This window comes from Mobula hypostoma, chromosome 10 (assembly GCF_963921235.1).
Source record: "Mobula hypostoma chromosome 10, sMobHyp1.1, whole genome shotgun sequence".
Classification (NCBI taxonomy): domain Eukaryota; kingdom Metazoa; phylum Chordata; class Chondrichthyes; order Myliobatiformes; family Myliobatidae; genus Mobula; species Mobula hypostoma.
The window spans coordinates 12,905,379-12,932,739 of NC_086106.1; the positions used below are offsets into that span (position 1 = coordinate 12,905,379).

General features: G+C 45.3%; 1 protein-coding gene across 2 annotated transcripts in view; it reads left to right on the top strand.

The window, feature by feature from the left end:
• LOC134352661 (sodium/calcium exchanger 3-like) overlaps positions 1 to 27,361 on the top strand; it is a 656,469-nt gene that overhangs the window by 603,461 nt on the left and 25,647 nt on the right. For both annotated transcript variants that reach the window (XM_063060006.1, XM_063060005.1), the window contains exons 5-7: positions 7,012 to 7,136; positions 21,432 to 21,531; positions 25,540 to 25,815. In XM_063060006.1, coding sequence (XP_062916076.1) covers positions 7,012 to 7,136; positions 21,432 to 21,531; positions 25,540 to 25,815 — 501 coding nt within the window. The remainder of the gene's footprint in view (positions 1 to 7,011; positions 7,137 to 21,431; positions 21,532 to 25,539; positions 25,816 to 27,361) is intronic.

Below are 27,361 nucleotides of genomic sequence, written 5' to 3' on the forward strand. Positions count from 1 at the left end.
GTAGCCTCGTTCCATGGTTCTTAGGACTATCAGTTCTAAGGCTAGCATTGTTCCTGAATTCTCCACTAAAACCAAGTCTTCGGCTAACGACTCTCTGGACACCAATTCCACACTCGCTACGACCATAACGCCTCCTGACTCGGCCTCCGCACCTGTGTTCAGCACTGGGGTTCGTACCACCGCCACGTCCTTGCAACAGGTGTGGGACCTAAGGCTCCTGTAACTCCTTTCTGATGGCAGTGGTGAAAAGAGAGCATGGCGTGAGACTGTAAGACAGAGGAGCAGAGTTAGACTATTTGGTCCATCAAGTCTCCTCCGCCCTTACACCATAGCTGATTTATTATCCCTCTCAACCCCATTCTCCTGCCTTTTACAGGAGGTTTTGACGCTCTTGCTAATCAAGAACCTATCAATCACCACTTGAAACATACCCATTAGCTTGGGTTCCACAGCCGTCTGCGGCAGTGAATTCCACAGATTCACAATGCTCCGCCTAACGATGTTCCTCCTCATCTCTGTTCTAAAGGGACATGTTCCTATTTTGAGGCTATGCCCTCTGATCCTAGACTCCCTCACTGTAGGAAACATCCTCTCCACATCCAATCTGGGTCTTTCAATAATTGATAGGTTTCAATGAGATCCCCTCTTATTCTTCTAAACTCCAGCAAATACAGGACCAGAGCCAAAAAAATGCTGCTCATGCATTAACCCTGTCATTTCAGGGTTCATTCTCATGAACCTAAATATTCAATAGGTTTCAATAAATGTTGTTAACGCTTTATCTTGTTGTATCTCCATGGCTGGTATCTGTGAAGCTCTGTCTTGGTGGAAGTCAGCATCTCTGCTACAGAGTCTTAGAATCATTGCAGGAGTGCAGGCCTGTGCTCCAGCCCCTTGGTATGAACATAGAACTCTCCAGCTTCTGGTAATTCCCTCCCCCTCCCTTCCCCTATCCCTTTGTCACTCTGCCCCCTCCCCCAGCTGCCTACTACCTCCCTCATGGTTCTGCCTCCTTCTACTACCCATTGTGTTTTCCCCTATTCCTTCTTCACCTTTCCTGCCTATCACCTCCCTGCTTCCCCTTCCCCACCCCTTTATCTTTCCCCTTACCGGTTTTTCTGGAACCTACCAGCCTTCTCCTTCCCACCCTCCCCCCACTTTCTTTATAGGGCCTCTGCCCCCTCCCTCTTCAGTCCTGACGAAGGGTTCCGGCCTGAAACGTCGACTCATCGTTTCCACGGATGCTGCCCGACCTGCTGAGTTCCTCCAGCGTGTTGTGAGTGTTGACATGTGAACTAGCGGAAACCTGACTGAAACACAGGAGATCCTGAGGGGATTCAAGAGACTGTAGGTTGGGGGAAAGATTCTTTCTTTTTTCCTGGAAGAATCTAGAACCAGGGATCACTGTTCAATAAATAAGGAAAATGAGTCAATTTTGTCACCTTTCAAAGGTTTGTGACCTTTAAGAACGAGCGTGCTAAAAGATCAGTGAAAGCCGTGTCTTTGAATATCTTAAAAGCAGTAGTAGTTAGATCTATACTCAGTGACCCTTTCACTAGGTACCTCCTGTAGCTGAAAAAGTGGCCAGTGAGTGCATTCTCGTGGTCTTCTGCTGCTGTACCTGTCCACTTTAAGGTTCGATGTGTTGTGCATTCAAAGATGCTCTTCTGCACACCGCTTTTGCAATGCCTGGTTACTTGAGTTAATGTCACTTTACCGTCAGCTTGAAGCAGTCTGGTCCATGCCCCTCTGACCTCTCTCTGCAACAAGATGTTTTTGCCCGCAGGACTGCTGCTCGCTGATTTTGTGTTTTTTTTCGCTTCTCACACCATTCCCTGTGAACTCTACATCGCATGGTGAGGTGTGATCCCCGTCGCTGCCTGTAAGGAGATCGTACGTTCTCCCCGTGACCACTTGGGTTTCCTCTGGGTGCTCCAGTTTCCTCCCACAATCCAGCCAGTTGGTAGGTTAGTTGGTCATTGTAAACAATCCCATGATTAGGCTAGGATTAAATCAGGGGTTTGTTGGGTGACACAGCCTGAAGGGCCAGAAGGGCCTGATCATCTCATCTGCATCTCAATCACCCAATAAATAAAAAATAAATTAAAATTAAAAACTTCCATGAGACTGAAAGTTTCTGCAATACTCAAGCCACCTCATCTGGCACCAACAATCATTCCACAGTAAAAGTTACTTAAATCACACTTAAATTAGATTAGATTATGAGGACACACAGTCCTTTTTTATTGTCATTTAGTAATGCATGCATTAAGAAATGATACAATGTTCCTCCAGTGTGATATCACAGAAACACAAGACAAACCAAGACTGAAAAACTGACAAAAACCACATAATTATAACATATAGTTACAGCAGTGCAAAGCAATACTGTAATTTGATAAAGAACAGACCATGGGCACGGTAAAAAAAAAGTCTCAAAGTCTCTCGAGAGTCCCATCATCTCATGCAGATGGTAGAAGGAAGAAAACTCTCCCTGCCATGAGCTTCCAGCACCGCAAACTTGCCGATGCAGCATCCTGGAAGCACCCGACCACAGTCCGACACTCAGTCCGTCCGAAAGCTTCGAGCCTCTGACCAGTCTTCCAACACCGAGCACTGAGCACCAGCTCTGTCGAGGGCTTCGACCCCGGCCCCAGCCGCCAGCTGCAGGCAAACTGAGGATTTGGGGCCTTCCCCTCTGGAGATTCTCGATCGCACAGTAGCAGCGGCAGCGAACCGGGCATTTCAGAAGTTTCTCCAGATGTTCCTCCGTGCTTCTCACGTCCGTCTCCATCAAATCAGGATTGTGCACGGTCCCTGTTTAACAAATACGATATCATTTCACCGGAGAGGCCGCGCGCGATGCGTCGCGCCACCATCTTCTCCTCCCTCCCACTTTCTTCCCCATTTCTTCCCCATTCTGATGTCTGGACTGAACAACAACTGAATCTCTTAACCATGTCTGCATGCTTTTATGCATTGAGTTGCTGCCACTTGATTGACTGATTAGATTAACGAGCAGGAGTACAGTTGTACCTAATAAAATGGCCACTGAGTGCATAAAATGCAAAGACGTGAAAAGTTAGACTATGAGGATGCAGTCAGAGCACTCATAATCTTATTAAGTATGAAGCCCGCCTGGAGGATCAAGTGACCTAATGTATTTGTCTATGAAGTTTAAGTGAGATAATTCAACAGAAATTAATTTCACATGGAGTTATACACTAATTAACTTTATGGAAGTATGCTCTGGCAATCATTTGACCTTTTCAGAATGGCAGGCGATGACTAGTGGGGTACCGCAAGGCTCAGTGCTGGGACCCCAGTTGTTTACAATATATATTAATGACTTGGATGAGGGAATTAAATGCAGCATCTCCAAGTTTGCGGATGACACGAAGCTGGGCGGCAGTGTTAGCTGTGAGGAGGATGCTAAGAGGATGCAGGGTGACTTGGATAGGTTGGGTGAGTGGGCAAATTCATGGCAGATGCAATTTAATGTGGATAAATGTGAGGTTATCCACTTTGGTGGCAAAAATAGGAAAACAGATTATTATCTGAATGGTGGCCGATTAGGAAAAGGGGAGGTGCAACGAGATCTGGGTGTCATTATACACCAGTCATTGAAAGTGGGCATGCAGGTACAGCAGGCGGTGAAAAAGGCGAATGGTATGCTGGCATTTATAGCGAGAGGATTCGAGTACAGGAGCAGGGAGGTACTACTGCAGTTGTACAAGGCCTTGGTGAGACCACACCTGGAGTATTGTGTGCAGTTTTGGTCCCCTAATCTGAGGAAAGACATCCTTGCCATAGAGGGAGTACAAAGAAGGTTCACCAGATTGATTCCTGGGATGGCAGGACTTTCATATGAAGAAAGACTGGATGAACTGGGCTTGTACTCGTTGGAATTTAGAAGATTGAGGGGGGATCTGATTGAAACGTATAAAATCCTAAAGAGATTGGACAGGCTAGATGCAGGAAGATTGTTCCCGATGTTGGGGAAGTCCAGAACAAGGGGTCACAGTTTGAGGATAAAGGGGAAGCCTTTTAGGACCGAGATTAGGAAAAACTTCTTCACACAGAGAGTGGTGAATCTGTGGAATTCTCTGCCACAGGAAACAGTTGAGACCAGTTCATTGGCTATATTTAAGAGGGAGTTAGATATGGCCCTTGTGGCTACAGGGATCGGGGGTATGGAGGGAAGGCTGGGGCGGGGTTCTGAGTTGGATGATCAGCCATGATCATAATAAATTGCGGTGCAGGCTCGAAGGGCCGAATGGCCTACTCCTGCACCTATTTTCTATGTTTCTATGTTTCTATTAGTCAAGTGTCTGTGTATTAGTGTGACAATTTGCAATAAATTGCACGATTAACCACGGCTGATTTTGCTTTGAGTGGTATCTAGTCGAGCTTCAGTATTAATATCAGAAAATGAAACATGTCAAGCTTTGTCTTGTCCTCTAAAACCAGGTCACGTGACCTAGTCAAAATGGCAGCAACACTTTATTCTCAACCATCTGGATAAGTGATGGATGGGCTTGTGAAAGGTGCCCTCAAGTATTCCTTCCTCGCCGTTAACTGCTCACTGAAGCTTGGCTGGGTTTTGACACAACTACTTGGCTCCAGCCCTCTCCTCGTAGTCGGGATTGGGCTTGTACACACCAAGCAATGGTATTTTGCTCCCCAAACTCCAGTTTTGTAGTGACTATGTTGGCCAACATGTTCCATAACTCTGGAATCGTCCCAGAGCACTGGGGTCACCAATGTAGGTTTTCTCAAATAAAACGACATGAGGCGGTTTATGTTTAAGAAAAACCGCAACAACTCATTTATTGTACTCCAAAACTAGCACCAGAGCGTGGTAACTGAACTTCACGTAGTTACATCGTCACGTCAGACCAGCCTCTTAAATTGAACCGTGGACATAATAAATCTATTGAATAATAAACAAAATGCAGTCAACGAAAGACCACCCAACTAGGGCGTTCAACCAAAGTGCAGGAGACAACACGGTGCAAGTACACAAATAAAGAAATAATAATAATAAATAAATATCAAGAACATGAATTGAAGAGTGCTTGAAAGTGAGTCCATAGGTTGTGGGAACAGTTCTGTGACGGGGCAAGTGAAGTTATCCCCTCTGGTTCAGGAGCCTGATAGTTGAGGGTCCTGAACCCGGTGGTGTGGGTCTTGAGGCCTCCGTACCTCCTTCCTGATGACAATAGTGAGAAGGGTGGGTGGGGGTCCCCGATTATGGATGCTGCTTTCCTGCGACGGTGTTTCATGTCGATGTGCTCAATGGTGTGGAGGGCTTTACCCGGACTGGACTGAGCCAAACCCATTGTGTGGCATTACAAGAACAACGAGAACACGAGGAAAGGAAAGACAGCAGAGAGCAAAAAGAATCCTGGTGGCAAGGAAATGAACAAAGAAAAGACAGAAATAAACCAATTACTTGCAATCTGGTGGGAGCAACGGATGTTGGGAATGGCAACATGGAGAACACGTGGAGATGTGTGGGACACGTGGCAGAGAAGGAGTGCCAGGAGCAGGGGCTGGTGCAGATGCAAACACACCCAGCCCTGAGACACAAGGCAAAGTCATTTGATTCCAAACAATTCGTTTATTGATCATTACAGAATGTCTCTGGTGCTTCCTGCTCCCTCCTCTCTCCCTTCCCCTTTTCCCAACCATGATTCCCCTCACCCAGCCCCTTTCCCACTCTCGGTCTACAATAGAGACCCATCTCAGAATCAGGTTTATCATCACTCACATTTGTCATGAAATTTGTTTTTTATTCTGACAGCAGTACAGGACAATACATAAAATTACTACAGTACTGTGCAAATGTCGTAGGCTCCCTAATATATATGCATGTACCTACGACTTTGCACTATACCTTACCTAACAATTTCAACTGTGGTTACATTTGGAGCATGGAGAAGATGGCGGCGCGATGCAGCGCGCGCGGCTGTTCCAAATGATATCGTATCTGTGAAGTAGGATGCTGTGCACAATCCGGATTTGATGGAGACAGCCGTGAGAAGCACGGAGGAACATCTGGAGAAACTTCTGAAATGCTCGCTACGCTGCCGCTGCTACTGTGCGATCGAGAATCTCCGGAGGGGAAGGCCCCAAATCCTCGGCTTTGCCTATCGCCTGTTTCCGGGGCCGGGGTCGAAGTGCTCGGCAGACATGGTGCTCAGTGCTTGGTGTCGGAGGGCTGGTCGGAGGCTCCGAGTTTCCGGACGGACTCGGAGTCGGACTGTGGTCGGATGCTTCCAGGATGCTGCATCGGCAAGTTTGTGGCGCTGGAGGTTCACCATCTGCGTGAGATGATGGGACTTTCGAGAGACTCTGAGACTTTTACCGAGCCATGGTCTGTTCTTATCAAATTACGGTATTGCTTTGCACTGTTGTAACTATATGTTATAATTATGTGGTTTTTGTCAGTTTTTCAGTCTTGGTTTGTCATGTGTTTTCTGTGATATCATTCCAGAAAAACATTGTATCATTTCTTAATGCATGCATTACTAAATGACAACAAAAGAGGACTGCGTGTCCTCATAATCTAATCTAATCTAATTACCACATGGTGTGCTCCTATTAGTTTTTAAAAATTAAAAGTCAAATCTCAGAAACCGTGTTGCTAAAACATTTTCGTTTTGAAGCACAGTGTTGCAGTTTATCAGTGTGCACAAATGGCTGGGAAAATATTAACCATCTTCTGGCACTTTGGTGAAGGAAAGCATGAAGAAATCCCTTCCCGTCCAGTTTCTTGGCTTGATAAATGAGCATACAGTGTAATTCACGGTAAAGAGACTCTGCTATCGTTTTGTTCCCTGCACTGAATTGTTTTAACCTGGTGGCCTCGGGGGAGTCATTTGTGGATGCCTTATCTGTAATAAGTGTTGGTGTTTTCTCACATAAATAGATTTACAGTGAAAGAATCCTTTGTGCAAAGTATGGGTTTTAAGCAAAATGTCTGACTATTTATTCCCTGAATTGCAGATGAAGATAATAAAAAGCTGACAGCGGAGGAAGAGGAAGCCCGGCGCATTGCGGAGATGGGGAAGCCTATCCTGGGGGAGCATTCCAAGTTGGAAGTCATTATTGAGGAGTCTTATGAATTCAAGGTATTCTCAAAAAAATGCAATGCATTATCTCTGAGTCTTAATTCCAAGCCTCTCAGTGAAGTCTCTGGCTTTCAGACTGGCACCTTGTTTAATCATTACAGTACCGATTAGTGCTGGAAAAAGACTCTTTAGTGCATGTCCTTGGCCCCCCCTCCCAATGTCCAACTATCTCCAGAAAAAGCGGGATCTCCTGGTGGCCACCCATTCCCATTCCCATTCTGACATGTCCGTTTATGGCCTCCTACTTTGCTGCGATGAGGCCACACTCAGGTTGGAGAAGCAACACCTTATATTCCCTCTGGGTAGCCTCCAACCTGGTGGCGTGACATCGATTTATCGAACTTCTGGTAATTGCCCCCCACTCCTTCACCATTCCCCATTTCCATTTCCTTCTCTCACCTTATCCCCTTATCTGCCCATCACCTCCCTCTGGTGCTCCTCCCCTTTTCCCTTTCTTCCATGGCCTTCTGTCCTCTCCCATCAGATTCCCCCTTCTCCAGCCCTTTATCATTTTCACCGATCAACCTCCCAGCTCTTTACTTCATCCCTCCCCCCTCCCGGTTTCACCCATCAGCTACCACCTCGTTCTTCTTCCTCCCCTCCCCCCACCTTCTTACTCTGACTGCTAACCTTTCTTTTCCAGTCCTGACGAAGAGTCTCGGCCTAAAACGTCGACTGTTTACTCTTTTCCATGTATGTTGCCTGGCTTGCTGAGTTCCTCTGGCATTTTGTGTGTGTACTTTGGATTTCCAGCATCCGCAGATTTTCCCTCGTTTATCACTCATATTCAATGGCCAGGATGACAAGGTTAGCAATAAGATGAAAACAGAAAATGCAATTAAAGCTCAGCAGGTCAAGCAGTAGAAAGGGAGCAGTTAACTCTTTGGGTCCACAGTCTTCAGAGAAAGAGAGAATCAAAGTTCAAAGTACATTTATTTTCAAAGTACGTATGCAGTTTACAACCCTGAGATTCATCTTTCCACAGACAGTCAGGAAGCAAAAGAAGAACTGTGGAACCAACCTGTTAAAAGAATCTTGTCAAACATCGAACTCCCCTCCCTTGCCCACAAAAAAAGCACAAAAGGCAACAAAACTAAATCGAGTGAAAACACAGAATATAAAACCCAAAAGGCATATTTCGGTTCAGTTCAGCCCAGTGATCATTACCTGCAGGCCGCCCCAATTCAAAGATGGCCCAAAAAATCGTTACAAAAAAAGTGCGACCAGAACTAGAACGCATCAGAAAAACTGAATTAGAGTCCAAATCTACAATCCGTGTCGATTAAACTTTGCTCTGGCCCCATCCGCTGACAGCATCGAGGGAAACAGAGAGGTCGCTTGAATGCAAGGACCTTCCCTTGGCGGCAGCGAGGGACCGCCAAACGCAGACACCTTCTCCGGCAGCAGCGAATGAGGGGCTGGTAGAAGTGGCTGGACGCTCGCTGAACAGGGGGTTGCCATGGTAGCGTAGCGGTCAGCATGACACTATTACAACTCAGGGCGTTCTGGACTTCAGAGGTCAATTCCGGTGTTGTCTGTGAGGAGTTTGTACGTTCTCCCCGTGACCGCGTGAGTTTCCTCCGGGTACTCTGGTTTCCTCCCACAGTCTGAAGACGTACCGGTTGGTAGGTTAAGTCGGTCATTGTAAATCAACCTGTGCTGAATGCATAGGTTGCGGGGCGAGGCGGCTCGTTGGGCTGGAAGAGCCTGTTCTGAGCTACATCTCTAAATAAATAAAGAAGAGTTCGTCTAGGCAGCAGAGAAGATGGGGGAGGTTTGGGTGAACAGAAGGAATATCCCTGATAGGATGAAATAATGGGGCAATTAATGTAGAGTTACGATCCAATTAAGTTCTTTGTGTCATGTTTTGCCAATGTGCAGCCTGGCCTATTATAGCAGATTTTTGATTTTTATTGATTTAAGATTGGGTAATTTTCATTAAGACCACACAGCCTGCTTACATTTTTTAAAGAGGTTTTACCACCATTCCCATTTTCATTTTCCAATAGAGCCCTCAATGCTTTCTCGTGAAAGATACACCTCATTACCTTTTAAGTTCTTTTGAACAGCTCGCTGGAATAGCTTTGCCTGGTAATTTAAGGCATGTCACATTTCATTGGGGAAACATTCCAAATGAGTTCAATGTTTCCTCGTAGATCTTCCATTTTAACTAACCACCCTTTTGAACAAAATAACCAGAGGACCAATTATGATGCAGAGTTAAAACTACCGTGTGGAGGTTGAACATACGTTTCGATTGTCGCCTTCTAGATGCTTCCACGTATGTGGTAGAGGAAGGGAAAAGAGCACACAAGTCCACTAGAGCTTAGCCAGCAGGGGAATTCGACATAGAAAATGATATATTCCATAATACCAGAAGATATAGGAGCAGAATTAGGCCATTCAGCCCATCAAATCGGTTCCGCCAATTCACCAAGGCTTATTTATCATCCTTCTCAACCCCAGTCTCTTGCCTTCTCCCCGTAAGCTTTACCGGCCAGCAAGCCCCGGATTTAATCTGAGTCGAATCACAGGACAATTTACAATGAACCGTTAACCTCTCAACTGGTAGGCCTTTGGACTGCGGGAGGAAACTGGAGCACCCTGAGCTCACCCACGTGGTCACGGGGAGAACGTAGAAACTCCTTACAGGCAGCAGCGGGATTTGAACCCGGATCATCTGCACTGTAAAGCGTCGTGCACCACGCTACCGTGCCTCCTTATTTCACCTCCCTCTGGCTAAAGAAACTCCTCCTCATCTCTCCACTTAATGAACTACCGGACCTGTCTCTCACCAGGGCTTTTCTGAGGAGGGCACTGGAGGAGGTGGGGAAGATACCCATTTCCTCCTCCTAGGAATCCACCCTTACCATGAGTATCGTAGAAACACGATCCTCACTCCCATATTCATACAAGTACTTCTCATCCCACGTTACCGAAACGATCCCACTTCTCCCAACTGAAGACTATCACGGAAAGAACTTGCACATTCACACTTGATTCACAGCCCCCATAACTCCGCGTGGTTGGCGTGTGTGACCTTGCTAAAAACCTCTCTCTTGTCCTGGGTGGATATGGCAATGATGCCCTGTACACTGCCGTTTTAGCACTCGTTTCTACTCAGAGGACAAAGTCCAGGCCAGTGCATTTTGGGTCCCTCACAGAAGCATGGATGAGCTGGCATTGCAGAGGTTAACAAGCAGATCGCAGGAGTGAAAGGGTTAAAGTATGAGGAGCACTTGAAGGCTCTAAGCTTGCTGGAGATTAAAAGAATGAAAGGGGTGATCTCACTGAAAATGATTGAATACTGATAGGCCTAGACTGTGGATGTGGAGTGGATGGTTCTTGTAGTGATGGAAGTCTAGAAGCAAAGGACTCAGCCTCAGAACAAAAGGACAAAGATGAGGAGGAATTTCCTTATCTAGATTGTGGATTACCTGTGGAATTCATTGCCACAGACAGCAGTGGAGGCCAAATCATTTAAACTGGAGGTTGATAGGTTCCTGATTGCCAAAGGTTACGGGAAGGAGGCAGGAGAATGGGGTTGAGAGGCCCATGATGGAATGGCAGAGCAGACTAGATGGGCCGAAGGGCCTAAATCTGCTCCTGTGTCTTATGGCCTGTTGGACTCTGTTGATCCCAAAATCTGAAATTAATTTTCAAGTCTGAATTGTTACAAACATCTCCCACTCTTCTCAGTTCAAATAAGGAAGTTCTTTGCCAACCTCAGGCAGTTACAAACATATCCTCCTTTTAAGAAAACAAACTTGGAGTGGCTAAATAATTTAAGTAATCTTTTCACCATTCTTCCTTAAAATAATTGCATATTCTTGCTCCGCCTATCCTCATAAGACATGTTCTCCAATCCAGGCAACATGCTGATAAATCTCCTCTGCAAACTCTCGAGAGCCTCCACATCCTTCCTATTATGAGGTAGTCAGAACCGAGCACATTACTCCTGGTTTGGTCTAACCCGGGCTTTTTTAGAACTGCAACATTACCTCGTGGCTCTTGAATTCAATCCCACAGCACACCATACACCTTATTAACAACCCTAACAATTTGTTCATCAAATTTGGTGCACCTTGGATGTAGACCCCAAGATCCTACTGTTTCTCTGCACTGCTAAGTGTCCTGCCATTAACCTTGTAATTCTGCTTCAGATTTGACCTTCCAATGTGCAGCAGCTTCTATTTGAATTTGAATTTATTTAAATCTTACATCCATCCCACAATGTGAGGGAGTAAAAATCTTCACGTTATGACTCTGTCGCAATGTACAGACTAGTGAAATTAAAAGTCTAATGGCTTGTAGAAAGAAGCTGTCCCATAGCCTGCTGGCCCGGGCATTAATGCTGCGGTACTGTGTGCCAGATGGAAGCAGCTGAAACAGTTTATGGTTGGGGTGACTGGCAGGTCTTCTTTCTGCACTTGCTGCTATAGATGTCCTGAAAGGAGGGGAGTTCACATTCACAGATGCTCTGGGCTGTCCGTACCACTCTCTACAGTGCCCAGCGATCGAGGTTGGTGCAGCTCCTGTACTAGGCGGTGATACGACCAGTCAGTATGCTCTCAATGGTGCCCCTGTAGGAGGCCTTGAGGATTTGGGGGCTCATGACAAACTTCTTCAATCGCCTGAGGAAGAAGAGACGCTGTTTTGCTTTTTTTTTGCCACAGACTATGTGTACAGTCCAGCTGAGATCTTTGGTAATATGTATACCCAGGAAGTTGAAACTACTCACCCTGTCAATTGCAGTCCCATTGATGTTGATCTGTCTCCGTTCCTCCTGTAGTCCACAATCAACTCTTTTGCTTTTTGGACATTGAAAGAGAGGTTGTTATCCTGGCACTACTGTGTCAGAGTTTCAACCCCTCCTCTGTCTCATTACCACTAGAAATAAAGCTGGTGAACGTCATGTCGTCTGTGAATTTGATCAGCAGATTGGAGCTGTGCATGGCAGCACAGTCATGGGTGTCAAGGGAGTAGAGGAGAACACAACCCTGGGGGCACCTGTGTGTTGAGTGTCAGAGGGGCAAAGGTGAGGGAGCCCACCCTTACCATCTGTCGGCGATCCGATGGGAAGTCTAGGATCCAGCTGCATAAGGCCGTTTAATACGGATGCAGAGGTTAAATAGGTGTGGGGGTTGCATTATAGATATTGAGACAAAAACTGCTGAAATTACAACACAGCAGAGTGAACTTCAAGTATATAGAAAAAGCCAAAACTGGAAGACTGCTTTAAGGCAGTTATCAGGGTAGAATGGCATGGTCAGGAGTGATCTTGAAACAAAGATTACACTTACATCCAGTGACAAAGGGTTGGAAGTGGACTGCTGTTCTGAATTTGGTGTTGTCTAAAGGCAGCAGTTCTGAAAGGAACCTTCTGAAGGTTCTGGAGGTCATCCCTTGGTAGGTTAAAAACCCAGCGCACGCCGTCCTAGGTGCCAGTATATCTGTCAGTCCGCTGCCTTGCTGTGTCCAGGCATGCTGTGGGATTCCCTGGTGACATGCTGAGGAATTCACTTTTCCAAACCCACGCCAGCCAGGCCTAGTGATAGCCCTGCTCATTTAAATGGGAGTTAATAACACCACAGATCAGGGGAGGAGAAAAAAACTTTAACATTTTACTACATTTCAATCACTTGATTGCTTAATATTAAATTTTAACTCTTTGGTAACTTAAAATTATTTGAAGCAATTTTACAGGTATCTCTGGATTTCATAAAAATCTATCAATTTTTAAAATTCATTTACAGGATGCGGGCATCACCAGCTAAGCCAGCATTTATTGCCCATCCCTAGTTGCCCTTGAGAAGGTGGTGACGAGCTGCTTTCTTGAACCACTGCAGTCCCTGAGGTGTAGGTACACCCACAGTGCTGTTAGGGAGGGGATTCCATGATTTTGACCCAGCGACAATGAAGGAATGGCGATATGTTTCCAAGTCAGGATGGTGTGTGACTTGGAGGGGGATTTCCAAATGGTGGTATTCCCAGGTATCTACTGTTCTCGTCCTTCTAGATGGTGGTGGTCGTGGATCTGGAAGGTGCTGCCTTAGGAACCTTGGTGTGTTGTTGCAGTGCATCTTGTAGATAGTTTACACTCCTGTAACTGTTGGTCGATGGTGGAGGGATTGGATGCTTGTGGAAGGGGAACCAATCAAGAAGGCTGCCTTGTACTGGATGGTGTCGAGCTCCTTGAGTGTTGATGGAGCTGCGCTCATCCAGGCAAGTGGCCAGTATCCCATTACACTCCTGGCCTGAGCCTTGTAGATGGTGGACAGGCTTTGGGGAGTCAGGAGGTGAGTTACACGCCACAGGATTCCTAGCCTTTGACTGGCTCTGGCAGCCACAGGGTTTATATGGCTAGACCAATTCAGTTTCCTGTTAATGGTAATCCCCAGGATGTTGATAGTAGGGGATTCAGTGATGGTGATAGAGTACTGTATCAAGCCTCCTGACTTTGACAGGAAATGAAGTTCCACCCACAGCCCTGAAACCGTACGGGAGGCGTTCTCTCATCAATACCACACTAAGGCCTTTTCAATACAGTACTCTACCACATATCTCTTGCATGCAGCATTTTGCTCTCCACCGCCTGCCCAGCTTGTGGGGGACCGCAAGTGGCAAATCAGGTCAGGCTTTATCCATCCTAATATCGTTACCACCCTCAGAAAGGCGGCGTCCATCATTCAGGACCCCCATCACCCAGGTCGTGCCCTCTCCTCATTCCCACCATCAAGGAGGAGGTACAGAAGCCTGAAGGCACACACCCAACAGTTCAGGATCAGCTTCTTCTCCTCTGCCTTCTGATTTCTGAATGGATATTGAACCCATGAACAAAACCTCACTTTTTATTAACATAAACACGAGGAATTCTGTAGATGCTGGAAATTCAAACAACACACGTCAAAGTTGCTGGTGAACGCAGCAGGCCAGGCAGCATCTCTAGGAAGAAGTACAGTCGACGTTTCGGGCCGAGACCCTTCGTCAGGACTAACGAAGTTCATGTGTCGCTGCAGCATCTGCAGATTTCCTCGTGTTTGCATTTTGTACGTGTGATGTGCTGAAAGTGGTGTTACTTGATAAGCATCTCTATCCCAGGGGTCCACAGACCCTTTGGTTAATGGGAGGAGTCCATGTTATGAAGAAGGTTGGGAACCCCTGCACTCTTCTGAGGCTGTGCCCTCTGGTCCTTAGATCCCCCTGCTACAGGAAACATCCTCTTCACATCCACTTTATCTAGGCCTTTCAATGTTTAAGAGTTTTCAATGAGATCCCCCCCCCCATTCTTCTAAACTCCAAAGAGTACCGGTTCAGAGCCATCAAATGCTCCTCATGCGTTAACCTTTTCATTCCCAGAATCATTCTCGTGAACGTCCTCTGGACTCTCTCCAATGAGTAGGTAGAAGCCAAGCAACACACATAAAAGTTGCTGGTGAATGCAGCAGGCCAGGCAGCATCTCCAGGAAGAGGTACAGTGGACGTTTCGGGCCAAGACCCTTCATCAGGACTAACTGAAAGAAGAGCTAGTAAGAGATTTGAAAGTGGGAGGGGGAGGGGGAGATCCGAAATGATAGGTGAAGACAGGAGGGGGAGGAACTGTCCAGCTCTTGGATCCATCCCTCCCCCTCCCGTCCTCTCCTATCTTTTCGGATCTCCCCCTCCCTGTCCCACTTTCAAATCTCTTACTAGCTCTTCTTTCAGTTAGTCCTGATGAAGGGTCTCAGCCCGAAACGTCGACTGTACCTCTTCCTAGAGATGCTACCTGGCCTGCTGCGTTCACCAGCAACTTTGACGTGTGTTGCTTTTTATTAACAGTTTTTTTTTGTATTGTGGGTGTGTCTCTCAGCGGTGCTGACCTTTGTGAGTTACGTTTAATTTCTCACACCCCATCCCACTATGTTGTTCCACTTGACATGTCATGATTCCAATCACTTACCCAAAATATTATTTTCTGAGAGGAATCTAATTTCCAGTTGAATTAATCAATGTCGACAGCGTCTACTCTTTCCTTGGGGAGCCAGCTTAATAGAGTAAATAAGGTTTTACTGGAACGATTTGTTTCTACGGAATTTTTTTTAGAACTCTCTTCATGCAGGGAAGTATGAGAGTATATCATCCCTCGAGGATTATAAATGGCACATGAGACGTGGCTAATGAAAGGAGATCAGGGTAGTATTAACGGAAGAACATTATGATATTGCCAAAAAGCACTAATCCTGCTAACTGGGAAAATTTTAGACTTTGGCAAAGAATGAATGAGAGACAGTTTCATTGTAATATTTAAAATTCCATGGGGTCTTCACGACACTACTGTGGATGCAAAGAATCTGGAATTCGAGATTACTGTTTCAAATGGTCACCCATTTCGGACCGAGAGCAGAGAGGGGGTAAAGTTATTTTTCTCAGAGAGCCATGCGTCTTTGGAACTTAGGCATCTGCCACCTAGACCATGCTCTTTTCTCGCTGCTGCTATCAGGTAGAAGATACAAGAGCCTCAGGATTCGCACCACAGATTCAAGGGCAGTTACTACACCTCAATCATCAGGCTCTTGAACAAAAGGGGATAACTACACTCACTTGCCCATCCATTCCCACAAACCAATGATTTCACTTTAAGGACTCTATATCTCATTACCTCCTGACCTTGTTACTTATTGCTATTTATTTATATTTGCATTTGCACAATTTGTTGCCTTCTGCACTCTGGTTGATCTTTCATTGGTCGTATTATAGTTACTATACTGCAGATTTGCTGAGTATGGCCGCAGGAAAATGAATCTCAGGGCTGTGTGTGGTGACATGTATGTACTTTGATAATAAATTTTACTTTGAACTTTGGCAACAGGATTTTAGTTATATATTTATTTAGAAATACAGCTTGGTACAGGACCTTCTGGCCCAATGAACCACACCCACCAGCAACCCACCTATTTAACACTAGTCTAATCACAGGACAATTTACAATGACCTATTCAGCTGCTAACCAGTATGTCCTTCGACTGTGGGCACCACAGCCCGGTAGTTAATATGGTGTTACTTCAGCTCAGAGCATTGGTTTTCGGATTTTAATCCCAGAGTCCTATGTATGGAATCTCTTGACGGCCTCCCTGTGGAATGCTTGGGCTTTCAGCAGTTCCCCCCACAGTCTAAAGATGTACCTGTCGGTAGATTAATTGGTCATTGTAAATTGTCCAGTGGTTAGGCGACGTTTAATTCGGGGGACTGCTGGGCAATGTGGCTCAAAGAACCGGAGCTGCTTATTCTGCGCTGTATCGCTAAGTAAAAACAAATAAATAAATAAACCGGAGCACCCAGATAAAACTCTCGTGGTCGCGGGGAGAACATACAACTTCCTTATGGAATTGAACTCTGAACTCTGAACTCCAAAATGCTCCAAGCTGTAATAGCATCACACTACTTTAGAGCTGAGGTAGATAGATTTTTAATGCACATGGGGTGAAGGGGTACTGGGGTAGCTGAAGTTACAATCAGATCAGTTACAGCCAATTGATCCAAATATGTAGAAATCCATGATAAATCACCAACAGAGCGACAAAGCAACATAAAACTAAATCTGAAAATTATAAAACAGATGTAAAACCCCAAACAGATGTGCATAAAATTAGCTAATGTGATAGGGGAAATTATAATTGTGAAATAAGGGAGTTGTAGAGACATTACAGTCTTTTAGTAGTGGATAATTCATTCAATTCAATTCAAGTTTAATTGTCATTCAAACATACATGAATAATCATGAATTCAGTCAAACGTGTCAGCTTCACTCTGCGGTCAAGGTACAAAACACAGTACCAACAGTCATGCACAGCACAAAGCACATGTAAGATAGCAAGTACATGTAAGATATCAGCAAAGTACAGCCATGCAAAAAAAATAGTCCAGACCTTGAGTCTATGAATGCACCAGAATTCCGCAGTTTACCACAGTATGGCTTGTCTTCTGCCAAGCGAACACTGGGGGGCAGCACTGACTGCAGCTGGATGCCACACCACACTGCCCCTGGTGGAGCTCACTGGCTCCTACAACCTCTCTCCCGGCAGCTGTAAACAGGCAACACCGCGGCTTGAGGCCTTGAGTCCATGAGTGCCACAGAAATCTGCGGTCAACTAAGAGTCGACTGAGGATGAAGAACATAAAATATTAATGCTGGTAAAGAATTGGGTGGCAGGGTTGGGATACGTCTCTACCAAAGAAGGTGTAAGGTGCTCCATCCCTCCGCTAGCCTGCAGGTCACCCTTGGGCGAGGAGTAGTACCAGCTTAGCCCCCCACCCCCCGCCCTGATCAGGGTCACATGAAGCCATGGCTGCAGGTGATGGATGGTCGTACGAGCAGCCGGTGCATATCACAAGTCCTGGTTATGTGACCGCTGACGCCAGACAGACAATCTCTGAATAGTATTGATAATGGCTGTGGGGGTGGGGGGGGGGGGGGTGGGGAGGAATCACCCATCTGGTAAAGACACTGCCCAGAAGAAAGCAATGGCAAATCACTTCTGTAGAAAAATTTGCCAGGATCCATTATGGTCACCGATGTCATATGACATGGCACATATTGATGACATCATATGACATGGCACCTGATGATGATGATGATGAATTCCATTATGATAACAATGAGATGATTTTCCAAGTCAATTTAGGGGGATGTACAAGTGACTCTCCTCCCCTGAGGAAGTAGTGGTCATGGGTTTGTGAAATGCTGTTGTAGGCAGGCTGCTTCAATGCTGTTCTTGATGGTGTACACAACACCCACTACATGTTAGTGGTGAAGGAAGTAAAGGAGTCGATGGAGTGGGTGGTAATTCCATGGAGAACCAGCAGGTTAGGGTGGCTTCCATGTGCCTGCTGCCCTCATCTTTCTTGATGCCCACAGGTGGCGGGGGCAGTACAATGGTGTAGCAGTTAGTGCAATCCTTGACAGTGCCAGATGTCACTGACAGGGGTTCGATTCCTGCTGCTGTCAGTAAGGAGTTTGTATGTTCTCCCCATGACCGGATGGTTTCCTATAGGTGCTCGGAATTCTTCCCACATTCCGAAGACATACAGTACTGTGCAAGGGTCTGAGGTCCACTAGGGTATCTAAGACTTTTGCATGGTACTATATTTGCTAATGTGGAGCGGGTGGCAGCAAAGGATGCTGAGAATGGTGAGGGTGGAGTGCTGTGGGTCAGGTGGCAAAGAAGGAGTACCAGGAGTGGGAGTGGCACAGGTACAGACATGCCCAGCCCTGAGACACCAGGCAAGGTTATTTGATTTGAACAATTAGTTTATTGATCATTACAGAATGTCTCTCTGGTGCTTCCCGCTCCCTCCCTGCTCCCTTCCCCTTTTCCCAGCCATGATTCCCCTCTCCCTGCCCCCCTTCTCACTCTCAGTCCACAATAGAGACCCAGATCAGAATCAGGTTTATCATCACTCACATTTGTCATGAAATTTGCTTTTTATTCTGCGGCAGCAGTACAGCGCAATACATAAAATTACCACAGTACTGTATGGTTAGGGTTAGAATAAATTATGGGCATGCCACGTTGACGGTGGAAATGTGGCAAAACTTGCAAGTTGTCCCCGGAACAATCCTTGCTGACTTGATTTGACAAAAAATGACACATTCTAAAATTCAAAGTAAAATTATTATCTAAGTACATAGTACATAGTACATCTCACCATGTACAGCCCAGAGGTTCATTTTCTTGCAGAATACTCAATAACTCCACAATATAATAATAACCATAACAGAATCAATGAAAGACCATCCAACTTAAGTGTTCAACCACTGTGCAAGAGACAACAAACTGTGGAAGTACAAAAAGAAAGAAGTAATAATAATGAATAAATAAGCAAAAAATATCGAGAACATGAGAGGAAGAGTCCTTGAAAACTGAGTCCAAAAGTTGTGGGAATATTTAACTGATGGGGCAAACATTACAGGAGCATCAAATCTAAAACCACAAGGGCTACTGAACAGCTTCCTCCCACAGGCAGTCAGACTGCTAAATAGCTGCTCTACCTGACTCTGCTTTGGACACTTTTAACTCGCACTGGACACTTATAACTTGATTTTAACTGACATGTGGCTGTTGTGTTTTACTATTTATTGTTATGTTTATTATTCAGTGTTGCGTTTGTTATGTTATGATTGCACTGCTCCTGGGAAATGCTGTCTCATTCTGCCCTGCAGAGCTGATGTACGGTTAGCATGACAATAAAGTTTTTTTGAATCTTGAATCCTGAAGTGAAGATGAGTGGTTATGCCCTTTTGTTCAAGAGTCTGTTGGTCGAGGGGTAGTAACTGTTCCCGAAACTGGTAGTGTGAGTCTTGAAGCGCCTGTACCTTCTTCCTGATGGCAGCAGCGAGAAAAGAGCATGACCTGGGTGGCGGGGGTCCATGATGATGGATCCTGCATCAACATAGGTTTCGATGTTTCTATCTACATATGACAAATAATGCTAATCTTTATCTTTAGAACTGGGACGTGAGGTCAGATTCGTCCAGGCACTTAACTACGCTGCATTTTGTAGATGGTATGAAGATGTTGGTGAATTTTAGCATTGATGTCCGTCTTCACTGAAAGCTGCCTCTCAAAATATGGAAGTAGTCGGTAGTTTTCTGGCTCTCTTTATTGTTCGGAGACAATGTGGTACAGCTGGGCAAGTTTGGTTGGGGGCTTTGCCTGTTGAGTGTAAAGCCCATCTTCTCATGCACTTCAATGAATGAGATGATAGTGATTTAGAGCTCGATCTTTGAGTGTGTCAGAACTCAATGTTGTAGACGTACTGCAGCATAATTTCTAAGGTTTATTTGAGTTTGGTGCTGAAGCCATCCTGATCGTCATCATTAAGCTGTGTCCTATGACTTAGGTGATCATGGTCTTTGTTCTTGTCAGAATGTTCTACAGAAGTGAGTTACCATTGCCTTCTTCTGCGTGGTGTCTTTTCAAGGCGGGTGACCCCAGCCATAATCAATAATCTTCAAAGATTGTCTGCCTGATGTTCATGGTTGCATAACCAGGACTTGTGATATGTACTGGCTGCTCATATGACCATCCACCACCTGTTTCCATGGTTTCACATGATCCTGATTGGGGGGTGCGCGCGAAGCAGATGTTACACCTTGCCCAAGGGTGACCTGAAGGCTAGCGAAGGGAAGGAGCACCTCACACTTCCTTTGGTATCTCCACTCTGCCATCCTGGAAGCCTAAGTTGAACAATACTCCTCGGTCCTGCCTTTCCTCTTTGCCAGGTTGGGTCCTCATTATAGGTATGCCTGGCACTGCATTCTGCAGTGATAGAAACAATTTGCTGAGGATGCCCACAAGAGAGCAAATCTCGAGGTTGTATATGGTGGGCACGTGGCCAAGTGGTTAAGGCATTCGACTAGCGACCTGAAGGTCGTGAGTTCGAGCCCCAGCCGAGGCAGCGTGTTGTGTCCTTGAGCAAGGCACTTAGTCACACAGTGCTCTGCGACGACACTGGTGCCAAGCTGTATAGGTCCTAATGCCCTTCCCTTGGACAACATTGGTGTCGTGGAGAGGGGAGACTTGCAGCATGGGCAACTGCTGGTCTTCCATACAACCTTGCCCAGGCCTGCGCCCTGGAGAGTGAAGACTTTCCAGGCGCAGATCCATGGTCTCGCAAGACTAACGGCTGTCTTTATATGGTGGTGTATATGTAACTTTGGTAATAGTCATAGTCATACTTTATTGATCCCGGGGGAAATTGGTTTTCGTTACAGTTGCACCATAAATAATTAAATAGTAATAAAACCATGAATAGTTAAATAGTAATATGATAATTATGCCAGGAAATAAGTCCAGGACCAGCCTATTGTCAGGGTGTCTGACCCTCCAAGGGAGGAGTTGTAAAGTTTGATGGCCACAGGCAGGAATGACTTCCTATGATGCTCTGTGCTGCATCTCGGAGGAATGAGTCTCTGACTGAATGTACTCCTGTGCCCACCCAGTACATTATGTAGTGGGTGGGAGACATTGTCCAAGATGGCATGCAACTTGGACAGCATCCTCTTTTCAGACACCACCGTGAGAGAGTCCAGTTCCATCCTCACAACATCACTGGCCTTACGAAATGAGTTTGTTGATTCTGTTGGTGTAATAAATGATTCTGTTCTGTAATAAATTTACTTTGAACTTCACACGAGAAACACAGTCAAAAAATAATTTCATTTTTCATCCCTGTTCACTTTTAAAATAATTCCTGCAATCTGATATCAGCAGAAAGCACTTCTATAAATGTGTTTTTTTTTAATCTGTTTGTCAGAGTACGGTGGATAAGCTGATAAAGAAGACGAACCTGGCTCTGGTGATTGGCACTCATTCATGGCGGGAGCAGTTTATGGAGGCCATTACCGTGAGTGCAGGTAAGACAATACTTCGGTGTCTTTTCCAGTCTGTGCCCGACTGTTATTCTGTGCAGTCCTATTGACCTGCACCTGAACTACAGCTCTCCGTCCTCCTCCAATCCATTTTCTTTTCATGCGTTGGTAATGCAGAAGCTCTCCCGTGCTCAGCTTTGCCTGCACAGTGTGACAATGACATTTCTCATCAGAAGCAAGACTTAATGTTCAGGTTTCAGAGAGAATCAACTCTGTTCCCTGAACAGAAAAATCAATTCTGATCGCTGTGGCTGCTTTCAGCTTTCAGCGAGTGATTGCTGCTTCTTGAAGAATACTCATTTCATACTGTTTCCTTGTATCTGGATTTGTAACTTAGCAGTGCTGGGCCTTTTTACTGACAACAGCATCCATTCACTCGTCTAATAGAGACGCCAAGATTCCTCACCATTTCTCACAGGCTGCACTGTCATAAGTATCAGCAGAAGTAATGGGAAATCTGAGCTACATTACCAAGACAATAAAGGAGAGCTGTTCAGTCTCTGTCATTTCACTGATTGGTTTATTGATTTGTTGAGCTAAGCGTGGAAGGCATATGTTGTGTTGGCATTCATTAGCTGGGGCATTGAGTTCAAGAAAGGGCAGAGAAGTTAAAAAAAAGTTCTAAGATTCAAAGGTTCATTTTTTATCAAGGTATTTATGTATGCAGTATACAACTCTGAAATTTGTCTTCTTCAGATAGCCATGAAACAAAGAAAAACCACAGAGGTCAGTTCAGAGAGAAACAACAAAGCCACCACTCCCCCACACACAAAAAAAAAAGAATGGCAACATTATCATCACCTTCTAAACCCCTCTCATAGATCATGATATAAAACCTTAGTTCAGCTACACTTGGAATATTGTGTCCTCAGTTCTGGTTGCTTCATTATAGGAAGGATGTAGAAGCTTTAAAGAGCGTGCAGAGATTTACCAGGATTCTGCCTGGACTAGAGAGTAGAACTTACAAGGATAGGTTGAGTGAGTGAAGGCTTTTCTCTTTGGAGCAAAGAAAGATGAGAGGTGACTTGTGTGGGGTGATATCCAGGCTGTAGTTACTGCTGCCCCCCCCCCCCCCCCAGTGTTCGGTCAACAGAAGACAAACTGTATTGTGATTGGCTGCAAAATTCTGGGGCATTCACGACCTGGGTCTGGACTATTTTTTTTGCGTGGCTGTATCTTACTGATCTTTATGTGCTTGCTATCTTGGTGCTTTGTGCCGTGTGTGACTGTTGGTATTGTGCTTTGTACCTTAACCCCAGAGTAATGCCATCTCGTTTAGCTGAATTCATGGGTTCTCATGTCTGGTTGAATGACAATTAAACTTGAATCGGATTGAATCAATTTAATTGGTAGAGGTGTATAAGATGATAAGAGGCATAGACCGAGTGGGTAGCCAGAGATGTTTCTCCTGGGGGGAAGTGACTAATACGAGGGGGAATAACTATAAAGTGACTGGAGGAAAGCATAGGACAGATGTGTTTTTTTAAAGCCCAGAGTGGTGGGTATGTGGAACTCCCTGCCGGGGTGGTAGAGGCAGTTACATTAAAAGCATTTCAGAAACTCTTAGATAGGCACATGGATGATAGTAAAATGGAAGGCTTTGAAAGAGAGAAGGGTTAGATTGATTGTTAAAACATCAGTACAACCTTGTGGGCAGAAGTACTGTGCCATGTTCTAAGTTCTATGAGCAAGCTGTTGAAATCTTTTTTTGAAGTTCTGTTCCAATCAGAATGTTACAAAGATAGAAAGAGGTTCAGTATCTGCACTCTAATAATTACTCATAGTCACCCTCGTAATCACTGATAGCAGAGTTTCATACAACCAATTTGTTCTTTAATGGGTATGACTGAGCAATATAAATGTAACTTACTGTTTTGAGAATAAATACGATTATGATTATGACATTGTGAATCAGTTTTCGCAGCTTTGACTGTCAGCATCCTCACATCTTTCTGGATATAGCATCAGGAAATAAAGGGAAGGCTTGACCCAAAGGCAGACCAGTGGAGAAGATTAGGCGGTAAATGATATTTTACTAATAAACTGCAAAATAACAAGTCGTGAGGGGGGGTCACAAAATAAGAACGAACAGACACTTAACGAGGTAATTGGAGGCAAGGACAAACTGGCTTAGGCTGGCTGGTTCAATGAATGAACAAGGATCATGGGTTTAAATAGGTTGCAGGTGATGAGTTGGAAACAAGAGGCAAGTGTTTCCTGTTAGCTGGGAGCTGCCTGCCTGCGTAAGCCTAACATATAGGGGCTTCAAGTGTCTCTTTCACTTTCCCATTAACTCATCTCCTCTCCCTCAGGTACTACCACTAATCTACAAATGAGACCATTTCAGTAATCATCTCGCTATCTAGATGGCAGAAATATCAATTTCTTTTTCCGTCCCTTCTTTTTTTATTCCCAACTCTGGCCCCTTACCTCTTCTCACCTGCCCATCACCTCCCCCTGGATCCTCTCCTCCTTCTCTTTCTCCTATGGTCTACTCTTCCCTCCTATCAGATTCCTTCCTCTCCAGCCCTGTGCCTTTCCCACCCACCTGGCTTCATCTATCATCTTCTAGCTATCCTCTTTCCCTCCCCTCAGCTTTTTATTCTGTTGTCTTCCCCCTTCCTTTCCAGTCCCGAAGAAAGGTCTCAGCCCAAAACGTTGACTCTTTAGTCACTTCCATGGATGCTGCCTGACCTGCTGAGTTCCTCCAGCATTTTGTGCGTGTTGCTCTGGCACCTGCAGAATCTCTTGCGTTTACAAGTAACTAATTGGCCTGCACTTCCTCAGACTTCAGGAGGTAATTAGGGGATCAGGAGGAAACACATGGTTTGATAGTGAAAACTCCATATAGACGGCACCCAAAGTCTGGAGTGAAACTATAGTGCTCTAATAGTGGAGGAACTACATGTTTAGGGTGGATAGAATACCATCAGGGAATCAGCTGAGAAGAAGCTGAAATTGGCTGGAATGACCATCATATTGAACATAGAATAGTACAGCATGGTACAGGCCCTTCGGACCACAATGTTGTGCCGACCCTCAAACTCTGCCTCCCATATAAGCCCCCACCTTAGATTCCTCCATATACCTGTCTAGTGGTCTCTTAAACTTCACTAGTGTATCTGCCTCCACCATTGACTCAGGCAGTGCATTCCATGCACCAACCACTCTCTGAGTAAAAAACCTTCCTCTAATATCCCCCTTGAACTTCCCACCCCTTACCTTAAAGCCATGTCCTCTTGTATTGAGCAGTGGTGCCCTGGGGAAGAGGCGCTGGCTATCCACTCTATCTATTCCTCTTATTATCTTGTACACCTCTATCAGGTCTCCTCTCATCCTCCTTCTCTCCAAAGAGTAAAGCCCTAGCTCCCTTAATCTCTGATCATAATGCATACTTTCTAAACCAGGCAGCATCCTGGTAAATCTCCTCTGTACCCTTTCCAATGCTTCCACATCCTTCCTATAGTGAGGTGACCAGAACTGGACACAATACTCCAAGTGTGGCCTAACCAGAGTTTTATAGAGCTCCATCATTACATCGCGACTCTTAAACTCTATCCCTCGACTTATGAAAGCTAACACCCCATAGTTTAAAGTTTAAAGTAAATTTTATTATCAAGTACATATATGTTACCCTGTACAACCCTGGGATTCATTTTCTTGTGGGCATACTCAATAAATCTATAAGATAATAACCAGAACAGAATCAATGAAAGACCATACACCTATGGCATTCAACCAGTGAGCAGAAGACCACAAACTTCTCAAATACAAAGAGAGGAAGTAATAATAATAATATTACTTGATGATGAGAGGCATTGATCGTGTGGATAGTCAGAGGCTATATTGTTCCTGTTTTCGTTTAGAATTTTCCCTGAGGTAACCTTGGTGTTCTCTTGTAAAGTGAGAAGCGTGGGTTTGATCTGGTCTGTCGAGTGTTCTGTGCTTTCAGTCTTGGCACTGTTCAAACCATTGTCTATTTCCGTTTGGCAGGTGATGGCGAAGAGGATGATGATGCCCGGGAGGAGAAGCTGCCATCTTGTTTTGACTACGTCATGCATTTTTTGACCGTCTTCTGGAAGGTTCTCTTTGCCTTTGTCCCCCCCACGGAGTATTGGAATGGTTGGGCCTGCTTTGTCACCTGTATGTGCGCGATCGGCTTACTTACAGCTTTCATCAATGACCTCGCTTCACATTTCGGCTGCACAGTGGGGCTGAAGGATTCTGTTACCGCTGTGATTTTTGTGGCACTTGGCACCTCTATACCAGGTAAGTTATAGAATAGCAAAGGCCAGGTAACAACTGGTAAATGTTGCTGAAAATGAACTCTGAAATAACTGTCTGAAACAGAAGTTAGAAAGTGCAAAATAAGTTTTGTTATATTGGCAACATGTGATTTCCCTGGTACTCAATTACTCAACATTAAAGAATTGTACAACAGGCCATTCTCAGGCTGGAGGAGCAACACCTCATATTCTGTCTGGGTAGCCTCCAACTCTATAAGACTATATGATATAGGAGTAGAATTAGTTTCTTTGGTCCATTGAGTCTGTTCTGCCGTTTCATCGGGGCTGATTCAATTTTCTTCAGCCCCAGTCTCCTGCCTTCTCCCCATATCCCTTCATGCCTGACCAATCAAGAATCTATCAACCTCTGCCTTAAATATAAGTAAAGACTTGTCTTCCACAGCCTCCTGTGGCAAAGAAACAACACTTTCTAGCTAAAGGAATTCCTCCTCATCTCCATCCTAAAAAGACGCCCCTCAGTTCTGAGGCTGTCTCCTCTGGTCTTACTCAGTCACCATAGGAAACATCCCCTCCACATCCACTCTATCAAGGCCTTCCAATATTCGATAGGTTTCAGTTAGGTCACCCCTCATTCATGAACATTGATTTCTCTAGCTTTCAATAATTTTCACCACTCCCCATTCCCTCTTCCATTCCCCACTCCGGCTCCACTTTTACCTCTTCTCTTCTCCTCGCTTTACCACCATCTCCTCTGGTGCCCCTCCTCCTTCCCTTTCTCTCCACTCCTATCAGCTCCCTTCTTCTTCAGCCCTTTACCTGTTCCACCTATCGCCTCCCAGCTTCTTACTTCATTCCCCCCTCCCCCATCCACCAAACTTCCTTCTCACCTAGCTTCACCTAACTCCTGCCGGCTTGAACACTTCCCTCCCCCTCCTCACCTTCTTATTCTCGTTTCTTCTCCCTTCTTTTCCGATCACGAAAACGGGCCACGGCCCAAAGCATTGACTGTTTATTCCTTTCCATTGACGCTGCCTGACCTGCTGAGCTCCTCCAGCATTTTGTATGTGTAACGCACACAAGAATTGTTGGTGAACGCAGCAGGCCAGGCAGCATCTATAGGAAGAGGTACAGTCGACATTTCGGGCCGAGACCCTTCGTCAGGGCCAACGAAGTTCGTATGTTGCTTGAAATTCCAGCATCTGCAGATTCCCTCGTGTTTGCATCTTGTACGTGTGATGTGCTGAAAGTGGTGTTACTTGATAAGCATCTCTGGTGAAATTGAATTTAATTGCCAAAGTGTTTAAGCAGCCCTGATAAAATTTTAAACGTTAAAAGAGGCTCAAAGACATTAGCATGTTGATTAATGATGGCAAATCAATTCAAACAACGTGGGACACCAGCTCTTTAAATGGGCTTCACAAGTATTAATTGAGACTATATTTCGGAGCCCAAATGATGCCTGTATTTACTCAGGACAGCTCGATAGTGCAGCGGTTAGCGTTAACACTGTTATGGTGCCAGCAATCACTGATCAGGAACACGAGAGATTCTGTTGGTGCTGGAAATCC